General features: G+C 34.6%; 4 protein-coding genes and 1 long non-coding RNA gene across 6 annotated transcripts; 3 read left to right on the forward strand and 2 right to left on the reverse strand.

The window, feature by feature from the left end:
* Positions 1–221: 221 nt before the first annotated feature.
* Positions 222–2,381, forward strand: LOC125385212. The gene is made up of 3 exons (XR_007224247.1): positions 222–291; positions 1,714–2,197; positions 2,275–2,381. It is a non-coding gene; the product is annotated as an uncharacterized LOC125385212 (long non-coding RNA).
* Positions 2,382–4,666: 2,285 nt separating this feature from the next.
* On the reverse strand, positions 4,667–11,844 carry LOC100647127 (BTB/POZ domain-containing protein KCTD16). Its single transcript, XM_003402491.4, has one exon. The coding sequence runs from the start codon at positions 11,320–11,322 to the stop codon at positions 10,570–10,572; it is 753 nt and encodes a 250-aa protein (XP_003402539.1). The 5' UTR covers positions 11,323–11,844; the 3' UTR covers positions 4,667–10,569.
* A 919-nt stretch (positions 11,845–12,763) lies between these two features.
* Positions 12,764–16,602, forward strand: LOC100647245 (mucolipin-3). 2 transcript variants are annotated; one of them, XM_003402492.4, is made up of 4 exons: positions 12,764–12,912; positions 13,008–13,279; positions 13,864–14,149; positions 14,272–16,602. In XM_003402492.4, exons 2-4 carry the CDS (start codon positions 13,137–13,139, stop codon positions 15,736–15,738), a joined length of 1,896 nt encoding a protein of 631 aa, XP_003402540.1. In that variant the 5' UTR covers positions 12,764–12,912; positions 13,008–13,136; the 3' UTR covers positions 15,739–16,602. The 2 variants fall into 2 exon arrangements, with proteins under 2 accessions (XP_003402540.1, XP_020723427.1); XM_020867768.2 differs by lacking the exons at positions 12,764–12,912; positions 13,008–13,279 and adding an exon at positions 13,353–13,617.
* A 161-nt stretch (positions 16,603–16,763) lies between these two features.
* On the forward strand, positions 16,764–20,167 carry LOC100650873 (kelch-like protein 5). The gene is made up of 10 exons (XM_048406412.1): positions 16,764–16,917; positions 17,115–17,642; positions 17,870–18,031; positions 18,116–18,429; positions 18,517–18,612; positions 18,685–18,874; positions 18,936–19,323; positions 19,396–19,608; positions 19,726–19,897; positions 19,979–20,167. Exons 2-10 carry the CDS (start codon positions 17,414–17,416, stop codon positions 20,054–20,056), a joined length of 1,842 nt encoding a protein of 613 aa, XP_048262369.1. The 5' UTR covers positions 16,764–16,917; positions 17,115–17,413; the 3' UTR covers positions 20,057–20,167.
* Positions 20,168–20,471: 304 nt separating this feature from the next.
* Positions 20,472–22,863, reverse strand: LOC100643963 (protein phosphatase methylesterase 1). The gene is made up of 9 exons (XM_003393380.4): positions 22,705–22,863; positions 22,381–22,629; positions 22,025–22,217; positions 21,854–21,963; positions 21,541–21,774; positions 21,239–21,304; positions 20,833–21,155; positions 20,624–20,756; positions 20,472–20,536 (listed from the first exon to the last, which is right to left on the reverse strand). The coding sequence occupies exons 2-9, from the start codon at positions 22,452–22,454 to the stop codon at positions 20,518–20,520; spliced, it is 1,152 nt and encodes a 383-aa protein (XP_003393428.1). The 5' UTR covers positions 22,455–22,629; positions 22,705–22,863; the 3' UTR covers positions 20,472–20,517.
* Between the last annotated feature and the right edge of the window lie 6 nt (positions 22,864–22,869).

Raw genomic sequence — 22,869 nt, forward strand, 5'->3', positions numbered from 1 at the left:
AAAACTCCGTGGTAGATTCACACGGTCCTCTTTTTCCCTTCTACCTCGAACATCATCACTGTACATCATCCCTCGCGATCCACCCTCTTTTTTATCGTCTATCCATTCCTGATCAGACATATATACAGGGGCAAGGACTCGCAGGCTTTCATGTACTAGCCAACGAGGACGCCTGCGCGCTACTTTTATTGATCAAACTGAACGAACATTCAGTCTGATTCGAACCATCGAACCAGACGGATCCAGCAAACCGAAACACAATTACCTCTACAACAATACGCGTCAACCACTGTACGCCGTTCTTTTCTGTAGATTCGTGCACGCTTCATTCCCTACGACCTTCATTTCCCAACGATCACCTTTGTCCTGTTCTTACGTGTCAAACGACGCTAATACCTGAGACGATTTCTCTTTGACCAAAAAAGATAAATAAATAACGCTACCAGCCTCCTACGAGAAAACGCAGTGTCAGTCGTAATTTTTTAGTTGCACCCGTTAACGAAGCGTCGGCATAGAGTATAATTATTGTAAAAGTAATTTACCATCGGTCACTCATACTGATCAATATTCAATTTCCCTGCCATATCATTCACAAATACTTGACTTGTGGAGCAAATAAAGCATTAACAAGGAAAAACGAGGGTGATATTAATTCGTTTTCGGTTGTAATACATCAAAGATGACTATCATGACGCTTAACTTGTTGAATCATAGCCCTGTTTTTAAGATAAAGATATTCATTTAATAGGAATTCGTAGGATTTCAAAAATTTTATTGTCTACTGATATTAAAAAGTATTCAATTGATTTTTTATTAAAAAGTAAATTCTGATGGAAATTCACCCATTTTTCTTAACTGAATATTAAACGTAAAGGGAGACGTGATGAGTTTTTCAAGTTTTTCAAGTTTTTCAGATCTCTTTAATTAAATAAAGCAAAAAATTGATAAATATGCCCTGTTTAGAAGTATGGGCACATTTGTTTGATTATAACGAATGAAGAAAAGTTATGTTTTACTAAATTTTATACATTTTATATTTGTGTATTAGATAGATAACCATTAAATATTTTACATAAAGGCATGAAATATTATGTAACTATAATTTTCTTTTATCTATACATATTCGTCTATGTATATCAAATATTTTATCTATACGTCCACTTCTATCATACATCGTGCTTTTATCATTGTATTGTATTACGTTTACAATCTTTGGACATCCTGCATATTAATTTATTTATAGTACCAAGTATAATATTTGTCCATTGCCTTCTTAGAATTTTCCATAAATTTTTGTGAATTTGCAACACATGTATTTTAAACTTGACAATTTAGTCGATGCCAAAGCTTTTTTTGCAGGATTTAAATAATAATTTCATTATTTCGATAAAAAGAACTCTTTCATGATTGTAATATGTAATTTCCACAGACATTGCAGTGTGCTTTAATATTCGTAATTTCCTATCCAGAGCGAAATGTGATCGAGAATGTAAATGATGTACCTTTGCACGAGAATGTACCCATATCCCGAATTCACTTATGAACGATCAAAACTACATACATGTGAACAACACGTGTTGCGAGATAATAATTAACGCCGTTGAATTGATTACCCGATTCAAATACGTTGGCGTTATTTTACGCACGTACACTAACTTGAAGGACGATGGTCATCGATATGATTATACGTAACCACGTCTATTTGGTGTGCAGCTGTATCGACGACATGGAAATTCTCACTTGTGTAATCGTCGTTGGAACCGCAGCGAGTAACCACGCCGTTATAATTATCGGATTCGATCGATGCACAGCTGGAGAAACAGCGTAGGATGGCATTGGAGATGCCAGGAGGATAATATAGAGTTGACCAAGGAAATTCAAGGTAATGAATCGGGGGATACCCGCAGAAATGGAATTTCAAATATTTCACTTCCAGCTGAGGTCGAGTATTCCACGATTTGTATAGAAGCGAAGGTAGGTCTTTCAGTGTGTGCCCTCAATGCAGATCCTCGATAAAATATTACTTAATTGACAGTTAGTAAAAAATTAATCGACCACACAATCAATGCATCAGTAAATACAGATTATATAACATTTTCAGGACCTTTGATGATCATACCGTTCAAGCTCCTGTAGGGAACTCAAGCTCAGTCCCCTTCTATAACGATTTATTTATTTTCTATGTTATTCGTATAATGTACGGTAATGCTACTTTTCACGAAATTGGTAATTTGGGCTATATGCTATATCGATATAAAATCTTGTTTGTTATAGGCATCGAAGATATTGCACCTATAAATTTTATGGATCCGTTGTCGCCGGTGATTGCATGCCTGCTCCTATGTATACAATTTCCTGTGAATACATCGAATATACATAACTTAAATATTTATCTTTCTTTATGACAAACTAGTTTGTATAAATTTTAGCGAATCACGATATAAAATCAATTCCTTTATCCATTTTTTATTTAATTTATATCAATTTAATTTCACAAAGTGGATCTTCCATACAATTTACTTATTCGCTGGCAACATTCATTATTTCACTCATCAAATGGCTTTATTCGATTACGAGTAAACAAAAAACCGAACGAAAAGAAACAAAGGAATGAACTGGAAAACAATTTGTTGAATCATCCGTAAAGAACAGCGCGAACCTTATTAATCAGTTTAACACACGTGCCAGAATGAATTGCTTTTGTTTAACGCAACTGGTTGCAATCTCGAGTTGCAACGAGCTTGATTGCAAAACGGAAATATTCCGGAGTCGATTCGAGCAAATACAATACGACGCTAATGACCGTTGTAAAGGATCCTGGCTTCCGTGTCATTTATGTCGATGATATTTATTCCTGTACAACCGGTACAAGACTCATGAATGGAAACTAAGCAACAGATTGCTTTTCCCGTAGTTTGGAGCAACGGTTTCAGAAAGTCTATCCGTGGCTGTCGCGTTTCATTCAGACGTGCCAATCGAGTTTACATCCGACACCTTCAGGTGATGTTCGTTAACGTGCAATCTGCTCTTTCACAACGAGCTCGTCCTCGCCACGCGAAGTATTTCACCCTCGCAACCCCTTGGAGAATGTTAGGATACGTGTCACCATTAACACCGTAGTGTCCGTTTTTACCAAGACAAACTATCACCACAGGGTATCTCTTCGTGGCAAAACTACCGATTGATGGAAAATGTATCGATTCCAGAAAAGCTCAAACTGGTTTGTACGTTTAACGCTCGTATTGTCGATATACAAACTTATTTTTATGATATTTCATCATCGATTTTTGCTTAATTTCGATAAATTAAAATCAGGCACTTGAAGCTTACGTAACAATTCATTAAAATATTCGCTACATACATTACGTTCAATTGAGAGATAATTTACAATATGTGATCTCATATGTGCAACTATGGCATGGAATTACGAATATTCAATTCAGTAACGAAAATCATATTTAAAAATTTGTATATAAAATTATATTTATATTCAAAAATAAATTCAATATTGTAATAAAGAGTTACGAAAGTTATCAAGCAGAGACAGAATGATTTATCGAAGCAAAGTTTAGATATTAGTAATTTAATGTACAGGCTAATAACGAAAGATTAGGATAATAGAGGAATCAGATAACATGGAGAAAGTTCTGAGATACACTCGAAACCCGGAGGCACTCTCACGATTCAAGAATTTGCAATTATAATAGAAGCTTTTAAATGGAGACTGCGTCCTTTTAGAAATTAATTTTACCTTCCCTTGCATTGAAATTATCTTCGTTAAAGATAGTAGAAACTGAATAGTATCAGCTTTATTGTTATTTAGTTAGATTATTTCATTATAATGTTTCTGAGAAGATACTGATCATTTAACGCTTACGTAATTACACAATTCAGTAGTGTGTGTTACTACTGAAATTGAAACGCGACTCTTTTCTTAATTCTTGTTAATATAATACATGACAGAAACGATGTTCGATATTGTTCTAATCGAGAGTTCAATTAATCGTAGTCAGGATAACATTTTACTAGATCGAAAAACGATTAATTATATATTTCAATGGATTTGGACACGAATCTGCGCGCGATCTGCATATCTGCATAAAATTGTTATCAAATGATAGATGATCTCAATTTCATTAAAGAAGATATACACAATGACGCACAAAGCTTGCTGAACACTTCTAGCAACCTCTCATAAATTAATGAAATTTAAAAAAGCTGTATAATGCGCATAAAAGCTTTCTACGATGTTTAAGTACTTTAATGAATTATTGTATAGATTTATTCAATTTAAATTTATCATATTTATTTAATTTGTTATATTAATAGATCATTTATTACTCACATTTTAACTTGAATTTCATGAAGTATTATCCTAATGATAGATTTGTAAATCAAAATTAAAATTAAGGTGGTAAATTAAAAAATCATTGAAATGAAAATAAATTCCAATAAATCACTGACAGTCCCTATCCTTCATTCCTATCCCATAATTCCCTACCAAATTGCTTCATGGTATACATATATGGAAGTAGTACAAACACCCCAGTGTTATCATCATCCACCTTATTCCGCAACCCGGCTTACATTAAATCCTCGAGAAACAAAAAAGGAAAACAAATGAAAGGAAGGGAGAGAAATCTCTAGGAAAAGTAATTCCACTCGGTCATCGTATTGTTCTTTTATTTTTTCTCTCTCGATTTATGTATATACATGTACAATGATTCAGTATCGCCACAGCGTAGCATTCGTCTTACATGCTACCTAAAACCTTTAAAAGGTCACATTTATGTTCGACGAACAAACGCGCAGTGAAAGTGAATTCTCGCGTAGGCGAACACATAGGCGGAAATAAGGAAAAAGCACGAGTATTTAACTTTCTACGCTGTTAAATCTGAAAACCACGTATAAAGTTCTCTAATACATCTCATGTAAACACGTCGGTAAGATGGAACAAGAAGATCAATGAAGGACTTGATGGAAATGTATAAGGGCATTTTTCCATTTTGGAACTTTTAACCTTCCCAATATTCCCCCAAAACCGCCGTTTTTATTTGATAAGCCATAAATCTACACGTTCCATTTATAATACGATGTAGTGATTGAAGATTCTCGACTCGAAATACCTCGCGAGAAAAAAGTTTGACGGGTGGATCCCTCCGAAAGAAAATTCACGCGAATGATGTGATTTAGTTCACCACAGTGGAAGGATTCGAGGGATTTTGGCCACGTGCCCGTCAACAGCTTTCGCGTTTTAACGCGTTTGTTCGTCAAAGATGCACGCAACTCTCGTTCTGTATTTGCTGAATTCATTTCGATCAGAAAGGAAAGAGACCCTCGAACGAGACGCTCGAGTAAACACGCGCTAGAAATCGTGCCTGCCGCGGTGACTATTAAATCAATTATTCGTTCGATCGGTTTCTAAATTTGCTCGTCCGAGGCTCATTTCCTTTCACGGCAAACAGAATCGCGGTACGCCGCTTCTAATCTACGAATTAGGGCCCTCCTATCTCGTGGACTTTTTGATCGTTTCGAAGATCATGCTACGATATCCTCGATCGTCCATTCCTCGATCACAACGACTTCTATCTCTAGAATTGAAGCGGTTCGAACGAGATATCCAAAGTAACCGATACTGACGAGACACTTTAAGAACCAAAAATTTCAAACCTATCTCGACACGAAACGCCAGGTACATCAGAATTGGGAATGTGGCCTATTGGATTTGCGTGATTCGTGGAATTCTCTGCATAGTATCTGACCACTGACCTATTTCGAGTTCAACTTCGTACTTTTTTAGATTCTACATATCGATCACACATTCCTTTAAATGTAGGTGAATCTTTTACAGATTTCTGATAGGAACAGAATATTACGATAGACAATTAACCCTTTCACACTCGATGTCGCGTACAAACAACATTGCATTATAAAATTTTATCGTAGAATAAATGTGTTCATTTTTAGTGAAAAACGGTCCTACTTTTAATACACTATTTTTCTTAGAAAAAGATCGGAAATATATGTTTCTATTATCAATAATTGACAAACAGAAACATTTCTCTACGATCCAAAATCGGTCCTGAAAGGGTTAATTTATTGCAATGTATAGTTGTACAATAAAGTATCTCAAAAAAGTATCGCTAAGATATCCCTAATTAAACTACTATGCCTATTATCACTAACTCTAATAATAAATCGGATAGGAAGTCGATAATGATATGTCAAATTTTGAACATAGTTTCTACTTGATCCAACGCCACATTCGACTTCATCGATGCACCTGAATGTATATTATCTAACGCGCGAACGTTCCTCGTCGAATGAAATTAAAATACAAAAGGCGATCCTAGGAAGACGAACCCCATGATATCTAAAACCACGTTCGATGCATGCGTATCATTTCATCGATCACCATAGACATCCACGGTGGCTTTATGGCGTGCAACTGACATTTTACATTCGTACAGAGTGACGTGGCAAGCTTCATATTTTCACTTTCGCGATATAGCGAAGCTTGCTTTACACTTTACATCATCAGTTGTTTGTCAAATTCTAGCAATTCTCAACTCGATCATCCATGGCTTTGTGTCCTTTGACACGTCGACCATGTTATCAATGAACCGTGCAATCGTCAGAGCACAAAATATCGACTTTGCTCTTGCCGAATTTCAATGTTCCGGATGAAATACTCGCGTCTGGAACCAACCGGCTCGCGTCCCTGTTTTATGCATGCAACCGGACTTGCGGTATCAAGAACACCGAACAAAGTCGACGAAAGACGAGAAAAAAGAATGTCTTTACAAATCGAACGACTGAAGGTGTTATAAACACGCCGCGGAAATAGAAATCCGTTGGAATAAATACTTTCATTTCGATGGAGTAATCCATTATAAATAGATGATTATACAAATTCTTAAAACGATTTATGAGTAAAGAAAAAGAACAGAAAACAAATTTGTCTCATCCTCTAAATATTGTAACATATATTTTACTTCGAACTTTTTGTATGTTTTTAAATTTAAATCCGCAGTTTAAGGAGAAATCACGAATACAACTAAAGAAATGCAATTCAAATAGAGATTTGTCTTATCTTTTAAATATTACAACCAGTATTTTGATTTGGATATTTTTACATACTTCAATCATAAATGCACAAATTCACAGTCTAATGATAAATTAGGAATACAACTAGAGAAATGGGACTTAAATAGAGATTCTACTATGGATGTTTTTGGATGCTTAAATTCATAAATGTATAAACCTGCAGCCTAATCATAAATTGAGAACATTAAATTAAAGAAATGGGACTTAAATAGAGATTTGTTTCATCCTTTAAATATTACAACGAGCATTTTACTTTGGATATTTTTGCACAATTAAATACATAAATGCGTAACTCCACAACTTAATGATAAATTAAAAATCCAAGTAAAAAATAGAACTTTAACCAATATTTCTTTGACCATTTAAATGTTATAGGTAACAAATATCTCGAAAATTTTTTATACTTTTGCATATTAATGCATTCTGTACATTTTTGCACGTTCAAATTTCCCATAAATGTATAGAAACATCTACAGTTTAATAATAATTTGAAACACGATTCTTATCGATTTTTATATTCTTTCCTTTTATATTGACGATGTTTAACTTGACAGCGAGATATTCAAATTCGCAATATCACGCTGCACCGTTACGTTCTACGTTATGCACTACTATTTTGCAAATCTATTCGCGTCGTCTGTGCGAGTGTCCGCCGATATTCGCATCCGTGGTCGCGATCAGTAGATTTCAAGCAAACGCGATACGATGTCGTAAATAATTCTATTCCGAATCTAATAAAAACTAGTGTGCCGGCAGAAAGGAATCTTCGTTCGCGTGAGTTGAAGATAAGATTGTCTCGCTAAGGGAAAAACGGTCGCGCGGAAACCATATCAATTCGACTTGGATGCGTTCAGTTTGAAATAGAAAATAACGAAATACGTGAAATAGTCGGATCGAAAGAATTCTTACGGATCCACGCTGAATCTGAATATTTAAATTTTTTCAGGCGGAACCATTATGTTTAAACTTGATCACTGAGGAGCTAGAAGAATTTCAAAAAACAACTCTCTTATTCGATGAATCTATTTAGTCTTTCTAATCCTGCTACTGTTGTTACATTTATATGTCCTATATTCATTCATATTCCATGGAAGAAACGATTTTTAATCTGTTTAGAGACAAAGTTAGAAACAGAAAAAAGATAATTATTTCTTAATTTTGCCAAAACGATAGTGTAATGTTAAATATGTAGTCATTGAGCATTCGTGAAAGAATTTCATATATAATAATGTTTATTACATCTTTTAAACTATGTACTCCAAGAAAATCTTTAGTATAAAATTGAAACAAGAAATCACATACATCAATAACGATTCTTTTATAGCTTTCTCAAACTTAAGAAACGTTTTAACCAGAGAAAAACACGATTGGGTCAAAAATGACGTAAAGAATATAACAGGGTTAAATCGTGTTTCGTTTAACAGAGATAGATATCTTTCAAAGTATTAACAAAATATCGTCAGCTTTTAAATAAAGCTCATTTACACAAAGGAGCAAGAAAAACTTATCTAAAAATCCAAGTCTCCTTTGTCCGCCGCGTTGCATTGTCGTCGACGGCAATTGCGTTTCGTTCGTTTTCCCGCCGGTAAATACGCAAAAGCCGGTTCGTTCCCTTCGAAAACTTTATCGTTCCCAAGTGTACGCGCTGCGAATTAATCGAATCATTTAAAATATCGAGCAACTCCCAATTAAGACGAGAAGAAATCGACCGAACTTCTGCACGGTCAGAAAATATCTACGTATCTTACTGCATTAAGTAAAATTACAACTATTTCCACCTAACGTGTCGTAAGAAATACGCCGAGCATACTACACGCAACACGACCAACGTCGAAAGCGAGTGTACTCCTGTGTTACTTGTCCTGCACAATTTCATGCACGCGAAAACGAAGACCAGTCGCATATAATCTTTAATTAGAGTCTAACGAAGAATCATTTAAGAGAGGCGTTCGATATACACGCTATTCAAATCGCTCGACATGTGTTTAACAACGTGGTTGCCTTGTACGTAAGTACACACAATTTACGTTACACGATACGTACACACGAGGCTCGATCCAGCAACACAAGCAAACTGTCCAATATCAAGTTCAACCTCGAACAGTTGACCAGCATTGTTTGAAGCTAAATTTTGAATCCATCCTTCCCTGTTTCCTTTCAGCTCGTCGAGATTATAATAGTGCGAATTGATAGAGATGATTTCGTTATCGTATCATTTAGAAGAGAATCGTTGGGCGTTACACCCTGTTAATCCTTGAATCCTAGATTCTTCGACAGCTTCGATAACCGTTTTAGAATAATTTCAATGTCGGGTTATTGATCGGTTTACGCTACTTGGTCTCATTAAATATTTCCTTTGGAGATCCTTCTCTTGTTGTGCATTGATGAAAAGATTGGGAGAAACACGTCGAATTCGTTGCACCTCGTTATGTTCTTCGAAACGTTCCGACGGACCTTCTCGAGTGATATAGAAAAGCGGAGAATATTTTCAACGAGTTTCTGATTATCAATACCAAACTTTGAATCATATTTTTCGAGGTAAAACTTTTTCGATTCAAACTGGAATAATATAGTATTCAACGAGTAAACGGTTAAGTGCGAAGAATGAACTGCAGATATGTGGCGAATACATTTGAATCCTGAAAAAGAAACGGAAAAAGGGACTTCGCCTAAACTTTCTCCAGATCTGACGATCAAATATTGATTTTCCTCATCGTCCAACATCGTTCGTATCTCTCATTATAACGAAAGCTTTTTGTTTCGTAGGTTAATAAAATTTTCAAATTCTTCCTCAACAAGTAAAATGCTGAAACAAACTTCTAAAAACTTGATGATCCAATGTTACTCTCTACCCCTCTCTCTCTCTCTCTCTCTCTCTCTTTCTCTCCTTCCGTCATCTTCCAAGTCTCGTTGGTCTTTGTACTACCACCAATTACCGCAGAATTAAGCAAAGTGAATTCGGCTTTGTTTCACTTCCGAGGTACTTCGACCGACGTTCAACACCACGGTAAAGAACACGTGTTAGAAACAAGTCTGATAATTTCGACAAAGATTTCCACACCATTTGCAGGCGAATTTCACCCAAACATTGACAACGTTACGGCATCTCTTTCATCAATATTCTTTTCAAATTTGTTCGTGGAAGAAACAAGCGAAGAATATTTGAAAGAGGAATTCGTGACATTATCGTTCTAATATAGCTCGATGAATTTGAATAGTACATGCACAACGGTCGTATAACGACGAAAAAGTTCATCTACTCTTTACCCTACCGGTTGTTATCTCAGTTCGAAAAGGAAAATCTTCAAGAAGCCGATTGCTCTGTGCTTTTGTCGACGAAAAAATATTGGAGAATTCCACTTCGATGCTGGAACTGGATCTTCGTCGATCGCGTCACACCGACTATTCCCAACAGCACGCTCGTTTAGCTAATTCTGACCAAGGAAGAACAAAGTATGCTATTTACTCGCGGATGAAGACAAACTCGTTGTAATGATTCCAACGATTTTCCTCGGAATCCACTCCAGGCTTGAGCTGTTCCGAATTGCTGCCAGCTGTGCCGGAACCGCAGCTACCGGCCAACTTAAAACCTTGCTCTTGAAGCATGTCGAAAGCTTGCTCAATGGAGCTGTGCTTCAGGAAGAACCTGGAGGTGTAACGATCCGTGGTACCGTGATCCGGATCACGGCTCTCGTTTAAAGTTTCTCCAAATACATCCCTGCAAAGAGTCACGCGGCCGCATACAAGGATCCTCGACAACTTCCGAAACTTCACATCCGCCAGACCTTCGCGACCGAACGCGAAACTTCCGCGATAACCGACGGTTATGTATCCGGATGCTTTCTTCCCGGAAGAGGTCAGAGAACCGGAAGACCTACCGTTCTCCAGAATGGCACGTTCCAAGCCGGGCAGACCATAAAAATTCGCTTCCTGTTTCAATCTTTCCTTCTCTCGAAAACCTTCTGGCAGGACTAATGCCTGATTGCGCAGGAAATCGAGGACATAACGGAACAGGACCCCATCGCGATCCAGGAAATACTTTCCCTTGGCATCTTTTTCTATCAGCGTTCTTCCCGAAAACAGAGTAGCCAAATAAGAATCGCTCTCTCGAGTGAGGGTGGTGAGAGCGGTGGTATAAAATACACCACCCACGTTCAACTCCACCACGCTTGGCACGGCTTCCTGTTGCTGATCCGTTTGCTGTTGATCCCCCATGCTTCTGGACGCTTCTCTGATAGACTCGTCTCGCGTACAGTCGCACGGTGCGACTCGAGTCAGCAGCGAACGTATGCGTGAGAGCAACGAAGTGCAACGGGTGGTGGGATGTATAACGAGATGGCAATGACCAATAGGAAAAAAGAGAAACGATGTATATGCACACGGAATCTCTGTGTTTATTCTCGATTGTGCAACGATACTGACTGCAACCCGTAAAACAAACACTTCTCGAGAGAGACCACACTGCACACAGCACCGTGAGAGATAGCGTGAACAGCAAGAACAGGCCGATATATCGGGTCAGTGACCGAGGACAGCTAAGGGTTGTGACGAGGTGGGCACACTCCAAGATAGATCTGACTCCGAAAGCGTGCTCCCCCGAAGCTGAGAACGAGAAAGACTGACGATGAGAGACTGCGCCTACGGTCGGTGGTGGAAAGTCAAGCTTAACTCGGCTCTGTCGCTGCGCTTCCTCTCCTAGGCACTTGGCGCGCGCGGCAGGACGCACCACTCGTATGTGTTGCGAAGCTTGATACGCTGGCGCAGAAGGTGCACCTACAACGCGCGCCGATCCTCGAACAGTGAAACGCGCGCACCACCCCCTTGTCATTCGATCACCGCACGCGGACCATCCACCGCGTGTTATCCTCCTAATGAAATCCTCTTTTTCCACTCGTGTCTCGATACCTGATTACGTTAAAGTCTGTCGGCCTATCACGCTTTGAGATACCACTTCGTTGGCTACGAATTTCACTCACCAACGTATCATACTTCATTTTACTCATGAACAGTCAGCAACGTGAAATAGGAAATAAATATCGTTATCCACTTACCTTTACATATCACCTGTGGTTCTTCTCTACGTGCAACTGTACTCCAGTTTCCTCGGTTGGTTGGTAATTGATTATATCATTTACATCGTGCGTTGCTTTTTGTCACTCCTGCACTTGTCGCTGCACCGTTCCGAGGCTCCGCCATTCTTATTAACTAACCGAACAAATACGCGGGAAAATGCCTGTATGCCTCAATATCACCATTTTGTGGATCTAAATTTGATAAAATATAATCAATTGCAATTAATTTACTATGCGAACACGGGTTTTGCTATTATGTTTACATATGTAAATATTCATGACACAATTCTCGCATTCAATTACTCAGGTGGTTCATGAATAAATGCATAGTACATACTTACATAGAGCACGATAGGCCAAGACGGCTAAGCTATATAAATTTCAACTCTCGATATAGCTAAAAGGAGTTATCAGTAAACATTTGAAAATCTTGAAAACATTCTGCCGGCGTAGTTTTTATTCCTTCCACATAGCTGCACTTTGACATATAAAATCAGTGCATTCACACAGATAAATTTGCGACGCTAAATATTTGTGATGAACACTTATTTTATCGTTGAACCATTAGCGCTCTCCCTACCACTTATCCCTACTTTCTGATCAGCTGGTTTCACAAATGGCCGAAGTAGCGCGCTGATCAGTCAAACTCGATGCGTGATTTGGATGGCCTGCGATGGCCGCTGTTAGCGACGTGAAATTGTTACAATCGCCTTTCATTGAGGATTATAAATCAGTATGTTACGAAGGCTATTTGTCCTATATTACGTTGAATAAGGTTCGACAAAAGAAACTATTGTCGCGTAATAATTCACTCGTGTTGCTGCATAGGTTAACGTATGTGAACAACTCGCTCTTCCATCGTCCGTCGGAAATTGGGACGACAATTCCGCGGGATAAATAACTTTTGGATCGAAAATTTGAGTTTAATCGTTGTGCCATATAACGATCCAAAAAAAAATGTCGGAGGGAAGAAAAAGGAACGTGAGAGAAGATTCCAGGGGTAATATTCTGAAGGACCATTCATGGAGTAACGGACCTGATAGCGAAGATGAGCAAGCTGGCGAAAATAAATTACTCAATGAAAACACGGTCAGTCCAAGGTTCGTAAATTTATCTCACTATTATCTCTCTGTTAGATACGTCCTTGATGGTAATGATTATTCTGTTTCGTCCATCACCTCTCGTACGACACATCCTTCTTTGTTGTTTTTTGTTTTGTTCTTTGTTAACTGGTATATACAGTATACTATTTGTTAGCTATTATGCCCGATATCGTATCTTACAAATGCGTTATTGCACGACGTGTCATCATAGAAATATCTTTTGGAAAATTGTATTCAACGTACTAAATTTAGAAAATATAATAATATATAATATAAATATATAATAAGGACAAGATAAAAAGTATTCATTAAAAATGCTTCAGATAAGACAAGTTGTAAGTAGTTATAAAAACTATTTGCTTTTAAATAATCTATTAATTAAATTCTTGGAATGATAAGTCAACAAATGTATTCTTTTATATTTTTTATGCATAAATAAAAATTATTGCTATTATCAATAACATAATCTAAAGACATCAGTTGCATTAAAACTATGGAATATAGAAGTGCCATTAAAATTACATTATAAATTATAAAATAGCTTACCTGTAATATTTGTTGGAAACATTTTTTGTTTATAGTCATCATCATTCACCTACAACGGATCCGTTTACCTGTAAGACGACAATGTTTACTGAGGAAAAGATGCGTCGAAAATTGAAATTCTTCTTTATGAATCCTATCGAAAAATGGCAAGCAAAGCGTCGTTTCCCATATAAATTTATTGTGCAAGTTATTAAAATTCTGCTGGTCACAATACAATTATGTCTATTTGCACATAACAACTACATACATGTAAATTATACTTGGGATAATCGAGTAGCTTTCTCGCACCTATTTCTCAGAGGATGGGATACTTCTTTAGAGGTAACATATACTCAAAATGTAACTAACAAGTTGTTTCAGATATAGCATATACAACTAGTTACTGTCAATATATATTAAAAATATAAAAATTAATTATATTATTTCATTATTTTTATTTTCAGGTACCAGTTTATCCACCAGTGACAGGTCCTTTAGCAATTTATAAGCGAGATGATTTCTATAGTACAATTGATTACGCTTTAGATGGCTACTATAATCTTAGTAACGCAATTGGATCTTATTCATATACCGAAGAAGATAATTCGTTTAGTCCAGTTACTCTATGCTTATATCAATACAAAGAAGGTATTATATTTGGTTTTAATGAAAGTTATGTTTTTGATAAAGAAGTTATAGAAACTTGCATAAATATAACCCATCAGGTACATAATGAATTTAATATGTCAAAGCTCTTACTTGCTAAACAAAACATTAATGTTAATTTTTCAGCTCTTGTTAGAGCTTATTTAAAGTTTGCTTTAAAAACAGTTAATTTGAAGGCTGCTGGTCCAATGACACCACCTGATTGTTATCAATTTAATATTAAAATTGATTTTGATAATCGTGATTTCGATGGACAAATGCTACTTTCATTAGATGCTGAACCAAAGCGATTACAATGTAAAGGTGATACGCGTTATATAACGGATAATCGTATTGAATCAGCGCTAAGGACATTATTAAATTTACTTGTAATTTTAATTTGTACTGTATCTCTTGTGTTATGCTCAAGAGCTATATACAGAGCACAATTGTTAAAATTTGAAACTATGAATTTCTTCAAAAAAGCATATGGCAAATCGTTGAGTCTTGATGGAAGATTAGAATTTTTAAATTTGTGGTATGTCATGATTATTGTGAATGATCTTTTAATTATTATGGGTTCAGCTATAAAAGAGCAAATCGAACGAAAACAGTTTGGCAGTGATCATTGGAATATATGCAGCATATTTCTTGGTACAGGAAATTTACTTGTTTGGTTCGGTGTATTAAGATATCTCGGTTTCTTTAAAACGTATAACGTTGTTATTTTAACATTGAAAAAAGCTGCTCCTAAGGTAGCACGATTTTTAATATGCGCAATCCTCATTTATGCTGGTTTCACTTTTTGTGGCTGGTTAATTTTAGGCCCATACCATTTGAAATTCAGATCACTTGCTACAACTTCCGAATGTCTTTTCGCTCTCATTAACGGAGATGATATGTTTGCCACATTTTCTGCCACTTCATTTACCAAATCTCCGATTTTATGGTGGTATTCTAGAATGTATCTATACACGTTTATTTCGTTGTATATATATGTGGTTTTAAGTTTATTTATTTCTGTGATAATGGATGCTTATGACACGATCAAAATTTATTATCGCGATGGCTTTCCGAAAAATGATTTACAAACTTTTATTGCGGCGTGTACAGATGAAGCATCTAGTGGCCTTTATAGAGATGATTCTGAAAGTAGTGATTTATCGGAGCTTTTAGATCGCTTTTGTTGTTGTCGGAAAAGACCCTTTTACGGGTCATTCTCAGGATCAAGTACGGAATTCTCAACGAAATCGGAACAAACGTGTGGAGGAGCAATCTGTATATAGTGCATTAAAGCATAATAATGTCTTAGATAAATATTATGGCTCCATGGCAGATACTCGGTACTATAGTGACAATTTCATCATATAAAGTAATTTTTGTAAAATTACCGTGTCGTATTTTTTATTTTTGTTCTTTTGGACGCTGCAATAAAGTGCTACTAGTTTTATACTTTAGAAAGATATAAATGCTAATATTGATAATTAATGCTAGATATTAATAATGAGAAATGAATAATTCATTTTATCCCCATTTTTATTTATTTAAAATATTTTACTAAATGCATCTCAGTATTTAAAAATGAGATGTTGTTAATAGTAACAACAATGATCTTTATCATTTATGTATACAAAGTATTAATGGACCAGAAATAACTGTAAAATATTGTTTTTATTGAGAGCTTTTGTAGTATATATAAATGTAATCCACCTCTTATTAAGGAGCATTTAAATATACAAACAAAACTGTAATATACTGAAGTCAGTTAAGTATGTAATGCACAATTTTATATATACGTGAATTTATAATTATTGTTTTCTAAAATAAACGGTTGAATGAAATTAATTCAAAATATAAATAATTATAAATAAGAACATGTTATCTATATTAATATTGTGATAGATTGTAGAATTGTGATAAAAACAGAATAACTAGCATATTGTTAAGTATTAATATGATGAGCCATTAAATTTGTAATTTACACATGTACATTACATGTACTTACACAATTTCAAGTGTTGTATCATTTTATACAACATGCGTTGTACATGATATCTTGGTATCTTTATATGATCTACATTGTAAATTTTACAAAATGAAATGTGTTTTTCTTAAGATGAATGTATAATAAATGTATAATGAATTCATAATGATATATTCAATATATAAATATATTTAAATTATACTACAAAATACAATAAAATTATAATTTTTTGAACACTCTATATCTTTCTTTATTTTCTCCTATGTTATGTTAACTAGGATTGAATAATATGAAATTATTCACATTTTCAATGAGTCATACAAATGCAATGTGTACTTTCAAATATTGTGCACACAGTAAAATATCGAAACTATATAACCTAGAATTGATGCATAACATTCATCTGAATCATTCACCTTATCAGAAACATTATTAGTGGCATGAAATACATATCAATTCATTAGTGTCAAGAAATTCAAAAGTTGGTAAATTTGAATTTATAAATTAATACGTTAACATATTTTCTCAATATATGTTTTATTACAAAAAGAATGCTGTTGCTTTTAGCTTTCACAATAGTTTGTTCTCTAAAACATGAAATATGGTTTTAGTCATCCACAAATACGTAAATGTATAGTTTTATTGGAACTTTCACCATAAATAGCTCATTTATTGCAGTTTCAAAGAGTCATTGATTTTTTTGTCTCAATTCATCCTATATTGAACTCTGGTAAATGGAGTGCACTGACCCAAGAAACGAACAGAGCTGGTCACTGACCGTACCTAAACCGATTCACTGTTTACATCCAGTTTTAAATTTCGAACTGTCAAGGTGAAGCGTGGTGATCTGTTATTGTCAAGCTTGAGTGCATAAGAAAGCATCGATCGCATGAAAATTAAAGAAATTCCACGAAATAAGTGCCTTGAGGAAATCAAACGTGCTCGTACAAAAGTAATTAAAATCATTTTCCACAAAAATGTCAAGAATAAGCCATACCGGAGCGGGATCGAACAAAGTCGAGCTTGAATTCCTGTTCTCAAACAAAGAAGGATCTGCTAGTGAACATAGTATCTCAAGCATGGTATCTAGTATTTCTGCATCACAAGATGAAAATTTTCGCGTGTCAAAGCACGCAGAAAATAGTTTTAAAGTTATGGAAAAATATTTACATGAACAACAATTGACAGATGTTATATTAATTGCAGGTAAGATTCCTTTGTCTTCAAATAATGTTTGTCTCTCAGCAATGAGTCATTTGATTCTGAATTGATACAAAGGATTTGTAATTATTTATTTGTGATTATAATATTATATATATATATATATATATATATATATATATATATATATATATATATATATATATATATATATATATATATATATATATTATATTATTATATATTATTATACAGTATTATTCTTAATTCAGGAAAAAAACGTTTCCCTGCACATCGTTTAGTACTTAGTGCAAGTTCAGAATATTTTGCTGCCATGTTTACTAGTTCTCTGAGAGAATCTACACAAAATGAAGTTGAACTAACAGGTGTTGATGGGGATGCATTATGGACTTTAGTTTGTTATTGTTACACAGGTATAATAATTTGTATAAAAGGTTTTAAATAAATGTGAATAACTGTGAATATCGGAAAATTTAATTTTATGTTTTTGAACACAGGTTGCATAGAATTAAGAGAAGATAGTATAGAGACTCTTTTAGCAACAGCGTGTTTGCTACAATTGAATCCAGTTGTTAAGGCCTGTTGTCAATTTCTCAGGAAACAACTTCATCCAAGTAATTGCTTAGGGATAAGGATGTTTGCCGATACACAGGGTTGTTTAGATTTATTAGATCATGCCAATGCATATACAACTAAACATTTTATGGAAGTTACAAAAAATCAAGAATTTTTATTATTATCTGCCATTGAAGTTGCCAAACTTTTAGAATCTGAAGATCTGAATGTTCCTTCAGAAGAAATTATTTTTCATGTAAAATTTTATAACATCTATATATAGAAAGAATATTAAGAAATTTAATTTAATTTTCAATGATTATTTTTAATACTAATACTTTAGGCACTTATGACATGGTTAGAATATGATTCAGAAAGTAGACGAAAGGATGCAAGCAAGTTATTAAGCCTCGTGAAGTTACCCCTATTGTCTCCTGCAGTAAGTTAAACACTTTTCCATATTTAAATAAATATTACAATATTAGTGTAAACTTAATATGTATTCATACAGTTTATAGCAGACAATATTGAAAGCAATGAAATGTTCAAAGATCAAAGATTGGCACAGGAATTAGTTATGGAAGCATTGAAATATCATCTTTTACCTGAACGTAGACCATTACTTCAGTCAGGACGTACAAAACCCAGGAAAGCCACAGTGGGTCATATGTTAGCTGTTGGAGGAATGGATGCTAATAAGGGTAAATGAATTGGCAAAATTGCAAAATGGATATTTAATTAGTTTATCATTATTTCTGTTAGGTGCTACTTCTATAGATGCATTTTCTTTACGTGATAATGCTTGGAAATCGATTGCTGCAATGAGTGGTAGAAGACTTCAATTTGGTGCTGTTGTCGTTGATAAAAAATTAATAGTTGCTGGTGGAAGGGATGGATTGAAAACATTAAATACAGTGGAATGTTTTGATTTTTCAACATCTACTTGGAGTACATTATCACCTATGAATATGCATAGGCATGGATTGGGGGTAGCTGTGTTAGGTGGACCTTTATATGCAGTTGGTGGTCATGATGGCTGGAGTTTCCTTGATACTGTAGAAAGATGGGATCCAGCTACACGTCAATGGAGTTCAGTTTCTGCTATGTCTATACAAAGATCTACAGTTGGTGTTGCTGTATTAAATGATAAGTGAGTTTCTAAATAATCTGGTATGTATTTGATCATATCGTTATATTATATACCCTACATGTATATGTTCAGATTATATGCTGTAGGTGGAAGGGATATCAGTTCATGTTTAAATACTGTAGAATGTTATGATCCCCACACAAATAAATGGACACCATGTGCACCAATGTCAAAACGACGAGGTGGTGTGGGCGTTGGTGTTGTAAACGGATGTCTTTATGCGTTAGGTGGTCATGATGCACCTTCTAGTAATCCTAATGCTAGCAGATTTGATTGTGTTGAAAGGTATATATATATATATATATGTATGTATGTATAAGAAATATAAAGAATTTAATATAATATAAAAAATAATGTACTTATAAGTATTAGTGATTAATACATAAATGTTATGATTATTAGATATGATCCTAAAACAGATACATGGACTATGGTAGCGCCAATGAGTGTGCCCAGAGATGCAGTTGGTGTTTGTGTGCTTGGTGATAGACTTATGGCTGTAGGGGGTTATGATGGTCAACAATATCTTACGCTTGTTGAAGCATATGACCCACATCTTAATGAATGGGAACCAGTGAGTATATGTTGAATATTATTCATCCGTATAATGTTTAGGCATATCTCATAGATATTTATATTACTAAAATATTTTAAGGTTGCTCCCTTAAATGCTGGTCGTGCAGGAGTTCCGTGTGTTGTTATAAAAAACTTAACTAGTTTCGGATTTGATTAATAGTAAAATACTGCATGTGCACAACTACGAAATATTGAAAGCACATTGAAGTATTTTAATTGAAAATTTTAAATCGAAGGATGAATTTGTAAATGTTACTACATTATAAAAGTAGCATTATTTTGTCTATAAATGCATGTTCAACAGCATGGTATTTCAAAACAGATAATGTAACGTTTGTACTGTATTTGATACGTTTCGTGTACTATCGTCAATTTTTATATATTTATACCTACGTCTTTTGTATAAATATATTCAAATTTATTTTTAACAAATATATCTTTTATGTCGAACAAATTTATTTTTCTTGTCGAGAAAATGTTTTTATTTACACATGTATTCATATATATTTTGTGAACATATCTTTTTTAAATAAATAAAATGCTCATTTTAACTAATTCATTGAATTTTTTTCCACCATATTACTTGACAAAGGGTCCATTGTATCATTTCATACAATCCTAACAAGCAGGAAATGTTCTGGAACAAATAAAAAATATAATAAATCCATATGAAAATGCATATTATAATATTACGTTTTGCTAATTGTTTATAAATTAAATTTACCGTGGGAAATCTGATACTGATTCAGCAAATTTATGTCTAACCATAAAAGTAGCAATTGCTTCTGCTACTTTATCTGGAACATCTTCATGTACCGCGTGTCCACAAGCTGGTAATACTTGCATTTGAAATTTACCTTATATATCAAGAAAATTTAGTTTTAATACATTTCATAAATATTAGATACAAATTTCAAAGTTAATAAATTATACCTTGCATTTGACCAACAGTAAGTTCTCTGTCTAATCTATCAACGCCAGCTAGCAATAGTACCTTTGGAACTGGTACATTTAAGAATGCTGTTGATAAACCCTTAAACCATCCAAACCAATGTTGTTCAGTTCGGGATAGATCTATCCTCCAAACATATTTTTTAGTAGCAGTAGTACTAGTTGGAGCAGGTGGTGGTGGCATATTTACTGGTTCTTCTTCTTGAATAATATCCTCTCGCGAAATCATAGGCTCTGAATTACACTCGCACGACGATTGTGATAATGAATCAATATCATGGGTGGCTAACTTATTAGTTTCAGTGCTATATCAATACAAATTGTAACATGAGAAACCAGTAAAAACACAACTGTGATACCTGAATATATTATGCATACAGGTACTAACTTTGTTATTTGTCCAGGAACTGAAACCTTAGCTGATTGTATGTTACGGATTTGGCCACTTCGTACACTAAAATGTGGATAATTAGACATTCTTCTATAATCTCGTTTTTTATTATACAACACAAATATGTAATATACATTAAAGAAGTAAATAACATTTTAGTTTGTACAGGATCAGCCAAAAATGTACCTTCCTTCTGAAAAATTTGCTTAGAATAGCAAGTTTTGATAACTAATAAAAACTACATGAAAGACACACAAAGATTTAATCATTTTATGTTTATGAAGTTTAAAAATACTAACCACCATTCTATGGCTTGAGAAATAGAACCAAAACTGGATGGTCGAGATCTTAAAAAGCTTTGCATAGATGCTAATGCATCCATAGCTGTTCCCTCAACAACATCGATAACTCCTAATCCACACAAATTTGATATTAATGATGCAGCTCTAACAGCTACTGCACCACCCATACTATGGCCCACTAGGATTACAGGATCATTTTCTGTTGTTGCTTTCACAATTGCTGCAACATCCCTAGTAGACAGAAAAACCAATCAAAATGTAGATATATATATATAATTTATATTCGTAATTGACTAAAAATTTTACTCACTCTGCTAAAGTATCAGAAGATAAATCTTCTTCATTTGATGTTTGAGTATCTCCATGACCTCTGAGGTCAACTGCCATAACTTTGCATACTACCATAGTCATAAGTGATTTCTGAAACATATACAATATCCAAATTATTCTGTATTTTATACATTTAATAATTAATACCTACAGTGAATTCTGCCCATGTTAACGCACTGTAACCACCTCCATGTAACAATACTAATGTCGGACCCTCTGTACCCTTAGTATATATATGAAATGTGTCATTTCCTATTTTTACATCCTGAGAATGATCAAAATATGGGATCCATTGAACTGGGTCGTAATCTCTCTTACGTTGAAACCCTTTTGATTTGCTAACCCTGTTGATAATGAAAATTAAAATACACAAACTACAGTAACAATGAAATTTAAGATTTTCTATTAAATCCATGTTAGAAACTATTTTAAAGTGCTATTATGAGGAAATTAATTTTGATAAGATTTCATTTAACATCTCAAATTTACGTCAGTCAACAATCTAACCTAGAGCCAATTCCAAAATTGACACTTGATGGTGGTAATTTCGATTTCAGAATCGACTTTTGGAGGGAAGACATATTAATATTCAGTATATTCTAGCCCAGTATAATTCCTTTGTTTCTGTAGTAATACTGTTTGTAATCACAATTATGTTCAGTAGTTTTGTAGATACATCACAAACTGTATTATCGTTGTTTTATTCACGATTAACGGAATGCCAAAACTCCTCTGACAGCTTTAGGTTGTTACTACCTGAAATCAGTATTTCTACATAGAGAGAGTGCCTCGATGAATTTATTGCTATCATACCGTCTCTTTCTTTCTTACCGATATTCTTGGGCAAAGTTATCTTGTGTCGATATACGTGTGTATATGTACAGATGAAGTAAAGTCACAAACGAGGTAATATCATGAACTAAGAATAGAATAGACGTGACACGCAATGTTTTTTTGTGTACTACGTTTAGGGGGTCACCTAACCCCTTTACCATT

Source organism: Bombus terrestris, chromosome 1, assembly GCF_910591885.1.
Source record: "Bombus terrestris chromosome 1, iyBomTerr1.2, whole genome shotgun sequence".
Classification (NCBI taxonomy): Eukaryota; Metazoa; Arthropoda; class Insecta; order Hymenoptera; family Apidae; genus Bombus; species Bombus terrestris.

What these genes read in the sequence shown, in the direction of transcription:
- LOC100647127 (XM_003402491.4), bottom strand. Translation starts at nt 11,322, where the DNA reads ATGGGGGATCAACAGCAAACGGATCAGCAACAGGAAGCCGTGCCAAGC.
- LOC100647245 (XM_003402492.4), top strand. Translation starts at nt 13,137, where the DNA reads ATGTCGGAGGGAAGAAAAAGGAACGTGAGAGAAGATTCCAGGGGTAAT. An exon ending in GAAAACACGGTCAGTCCAAG is followed by an intron (nt 13,280 to 13,863) that starts GTTCGTAAATTT and finishes TTTTGTTTATAG; the next exon opens with TCATCATCATTCACCTACAA. An exon ending in GATGGGATACTTCTTTAGAG is followed by an intron (nt 14,150 to 14,271) that starts GTAACATATACT and finishes TTTTATTTTCAG; the next exon opens with GTACCAGTTTATCCACCAGT.
- LOC100650873 (XM_048406412.1), top strand. Translation starts at nt 17,414, where the DNA reads ATGTCAAGAATAAGCCATACCGGAGCGGGATCGAACAAAGTCGAGCTT. An exon ending in AGATGTTATATTAATTGCAG is followed by an intron (nt 17,643 to 17,869) that starts GTAAGATTCCTT and finishes TTCTTAATTCAG; the next exon opens with GAAAAAAACGTTTCCCTGCA. An exon ending in AGGAATGGATGCTAATAAGG is followed by an intron (nt 18,875 to 18,935) that starts GTAAATGAATTG and finishes TATTTCTGTTAG; the next exon opens with GTGCTACTTCTATAGATGCA.
- LOC100643963 (XM_003393380.4), bottom strand. Translation starts at nt 22,454, where the DNA reads ATGTCTTCCCTCCAAAAGTCGATTCTGAAATCGAAATTACCACCATCA. An exon ending in TAACATGGGCAGAATTCACT is followed by an intron (nt 21,964 to 22,024) that starts GTAGGTATTAAT and finishes TATATGTTTCAG; the next exon opens with AAATCACTTATGACTATGGT. An exon ending in TACTGTTGGTCAAATGCAAG is followed by an intron (nt 20,757 to 20,832) that starts GTATAATTTATT and finishes TTGATATATAAG; the next exon opens with GTAAATTTCAAATGCAAGTA.